The 3,284-nt window shown below is 50.2% G+C and overlaps 1 protein-coding gene across 2 annotated transcripts; it reads right to left on the bottom strand.

Moving 5' to 3' along the window:
* Nucleotides 1–272: 272 nt before the first annotated feature.
* elfn2a (extracellular leucine-rich repeat and fibronectin type III domain containing 2a) lies at nucleotides 273–3,068 on the bottom strand. Of its 2 annotated transcripts, XM_067398605.1 has the most exons (4): nucleotides 1,171–3,068; nucleotides 785–1,053; nucleotides 716–754; nucleotides 273–664 (listed from the first exon to the last, which is right to left on the bottom strand). In XM_067398605.1, exons 1-4 carry the CDS (start codon nucleotides 3,066–3,068, stop codon nucleotides 273–275), a joined length of 2,598 nt encoding a protein of 865 aa, XP_067254706.1. The 2 variants fall into 2 exon arrangements, with proteins under 2 accessions (XP_067254706.1, XP_067254705.1); XM_067398604.1 differs by having other exon boundaries at nucleotides 273–3,068.
* Nucleotides 3,069–3,284: the final 216 nt, after the last annotated feature.

Genomic DNA, 3,284 nt, shown 5'->3' on the forward strand with positions numbered 1-3,284 from the left:
ACAGGTGGAACACAAGGTAAAATGGAGGTATTCTACACTGAAACTGGTTGCCTTTTTAAGTGCCACATTTCCTGTGCATTTCTGGTTGGTTGCTTATCTATGCCTTAATGAGTTTGGAACACCTGCTCAATTCTGTCTCTTTCAGAACACTTGTCTCTGTGGTGGTCTGCAGGGACCAAAGCACCTGCTGATGGAGTCTGCCGAGCTGTCTCAAGAGCCACTGGTTCTTTTCTCCAAAACCTCTCCTCCTGCTGTCATGTCTCTCACAAGCATCACAGTTTCTGCTGTGCTGATACCCCCTTCCAGTAGTCCAGAATGTCATGGAGATCCTCATCCTTTGCAAACTGCACTTTCTTTCGAAGAGCATGGCCAGCGGCTATGTAGGCCTCCTCACGGGGGCTTTTCTTGTAGGGACGGAAGCGCTCCCAGATTTTAAGAGTGCTCTCGGAGGAGTACTCAGGGCTGGAGGAATACCCTGAGTAATTGTGGTGGCGGGGAGAAAGCTGGGAGTAGGCAGTGTCCTTCTTGGTGCGAGTGAGAGGCTTTAGAAAGGAGACTTTCTGGGCAGGGGAGTCAGTGGCACCCTCATAGTAGAGGGCGGGGAAGGAGTGTCGGTGCTCTGAGCAGTGGTAGTCTGGGTGCACCTCCAAGTGGTGCTGCTGAGCTGTGCTGCCCCCACCTCCAACCACAACACCACACCCACCCGAACCACCACTGCCACCACCGGCTCCCCCTCCACCCCCGCTGCCACCATCTCCTCTGCCATTACTGACTCCCTGAACACCTATTAAGGGCAACCTCTCTATTGGCTCCCCGCACCGAACAGGGCTGCCTTTCTCAGGGTACTTGCATGGCTCTGGGTTCCGAGGGTCAGGGACGTCCAGACTGAAGATCCGAGCACTTTTGACAGAGCCACCGGAAGAAACGCTGCAGCGGTTTTTAACAGAGTTGATAGGAACAACTGCAGCATCTGCACTGAGTTGCCTCTGCAAGGGCCGTGAAGCTGTAGCTGGGGGTGGGTCCCTGTAGGGAGGGGAGAGAAAGCCCCCTCCGCTGATGCCGGGCCGCTCAGAAAGGGGCAAAACAAGAGGAACAGGGGGTGGCGGACGGATTTTGGGGGACGACATGATCTGGCATGTCTCTGTGATGGTAGGGGAAAGTGGAATTAGCCCCCTGGCTAAGGAAGAGACACTAGGAGGTGGAGGAGAGGCAGTGTTGTCTGCTGTAGTTGCAGTGGCAGCAGCTGCTGCCACAACAGCTACAGAGTCTAGTTTGAGTGCATCAATGCAGTTATTGATAATCTGGTTTACCTTGTCCACCTCCTTAGCAATGGTGGAGATCTCGGATGTTGAATCTCGGCCATCATCATCAGAGTCATCTCCTCCATTAATCCCATTTTCATTTCTTGGGGTTTCATCCCCTGACCCTGATACTACCCCATCTCTCACTCGCTCCTCTCCTCCTGCTGACGTTCGTACATCCATGTAGTTGCCCTTATTGGCGGCCATGGCCTCTGAGAAAGCTGTAGCCATCTTCTCTACTTGAGGCAGGGAAGAAAGTCGAGAAGAGGTGGTGTTGGCTGAGCCGTGAAGGATGCCCAAGCTGGAGGATGCTGACTGGGGCAACTTGCTGTGATGGTGTTGATGATGGGACTGGTCATGGAGTTTCTGCAAGGCTGAAGGATCCTTGGCTGCTGCAGCAGCTGCTTCTGGCCCATAGCGCATCTCTAAAATAGTTTTCTTAACACTAATTGCCTTTTCCTTCTCCTCCTGCATTCGACGCCTACGTAAACAGTAATACACCAAGCCCAACACAATGACCATCCCAAACAGGCAGCCTAGAATGGTCATAATGTAATGGGTGGTGGTAGAAGGGGTTGTTTGCAATTCATCAGGCCCTGGAGTCCGAGTTGCAAAATACAGACAAGTGTGATTGTACCGCTGTGAATTGCGGATGGAGGCAACACAAAATGTGTAATTTGTGTGGGGCTTTAGGTTGTTTAGTGTGACAATCTCTTTCTTGTTCTTTAAGTTTGTGACATCTGACACATAGGTGTGGTTGTACTGCACTAAGATGTACATCTTACTGTAGGGCTTGGGTATTTGAACCAAGAGGGATGCGGTGAAGAGGGAGACAGTTTGCAACTTAATAGTGGGACTATAGGTGGGGTCTGTGGTTGATGAAGCTGTGGGCTGGTGATAAGGTCCCATCTGATCATAAATATCCATCCCCATCCCAGAAGAGTCCAAGTCAGGAGGCAGGGCGGTTATGCCAGTAACAATCACCCCATTTTTACACATGGATGACAGGATGGAACGAGCATTTCTTCCATGATTACCTCTAGGACTCAGTAGAGGGTAACCAAAAAGTTCCTTTGGCGTCTCGCACAGGAGCCTGTCATAGGTGTGAGTGACGTTGTCAAATGCCTCCAACCAAATAAGGAAGCTGTACAAGTCACAGCCACAATGGAAAGGATTTCCAGCCAGTTCGCACACTATTAGCCGTCCACCCAAAACGGTGAAAGTGGATGAATCCAGCTTTGTTAATTTGTTAGAGGAAAGATCGAGACTGCTAAGGCTTGGGCACTCCCAGAAGGCATTGGTTGCAATTACCTCTATAAGGTTATGCTGCAGATATAGGCACTGCATTCGACCTAACCCTCGCAGCATCCCCTCGGTGAGGTTGGTTAGCTTGTTATATCCCAACTGCAAGACCTGTAGATTGGCCTGTCCTGCGAAGGCCCCGTCCTCAATGTAGGAGATTTCATTCTTAGTGAGGTTGAGGTCGGTAAGGTTGGTGAATCGGCTGAGGGAGCTGAAGAAAATTGCCTTGAGCTTGTTCTCATTCAGCCGTAAGTCATGGACGGTGTTGTTAATGTGCTGTGGGATTGTCTCATATGGAGGCTGGTTCTGACTGCAGATTGCCAGCCACACATAGCCTTTATCCCCCTCAATTAGCCAGCAGTCACCCCTAACAAAAGAAGGTGCATGGAGGAAGAGAAAAATAGGGAGAGAGAGGATGAGAAAGGAGGGTGGAAATGCACAAGGTAAGCTGAACCTGCAGGCCATTTTTGGAAACTGGATTTGTTTTGATCAAGGAGGGAAACGAAAGACGTTAGAACTCAAAATAACAAAAATGATCACAGGAGATGGACGGCCAATAGGATTACAAAGACACAGGTTCTGGGAAAAATGTGTCTTGAGGGCAGTCACAGCTGTTCAGGAGCCATAATGCCAAACATAGTCCCCATTTTACATGGTCCGTGTTATAGGGTTATAGTGTCG

This window comes from Chanodichthys erythropterus, chromosome 10, assembly GCF_024489055.1.
Source record: "Chanodichthys erythropterus isolate Z2021 chromosome 10, ASM2448905v1, whole genome shotgun sequence".
Lineage (NCBI taxonomy): Eukaryota > Metazoa > Chordata > Actinopteri > Cypriniformes > Xenocyprididae > Chanodichthys > Chanodichthys erythropterus.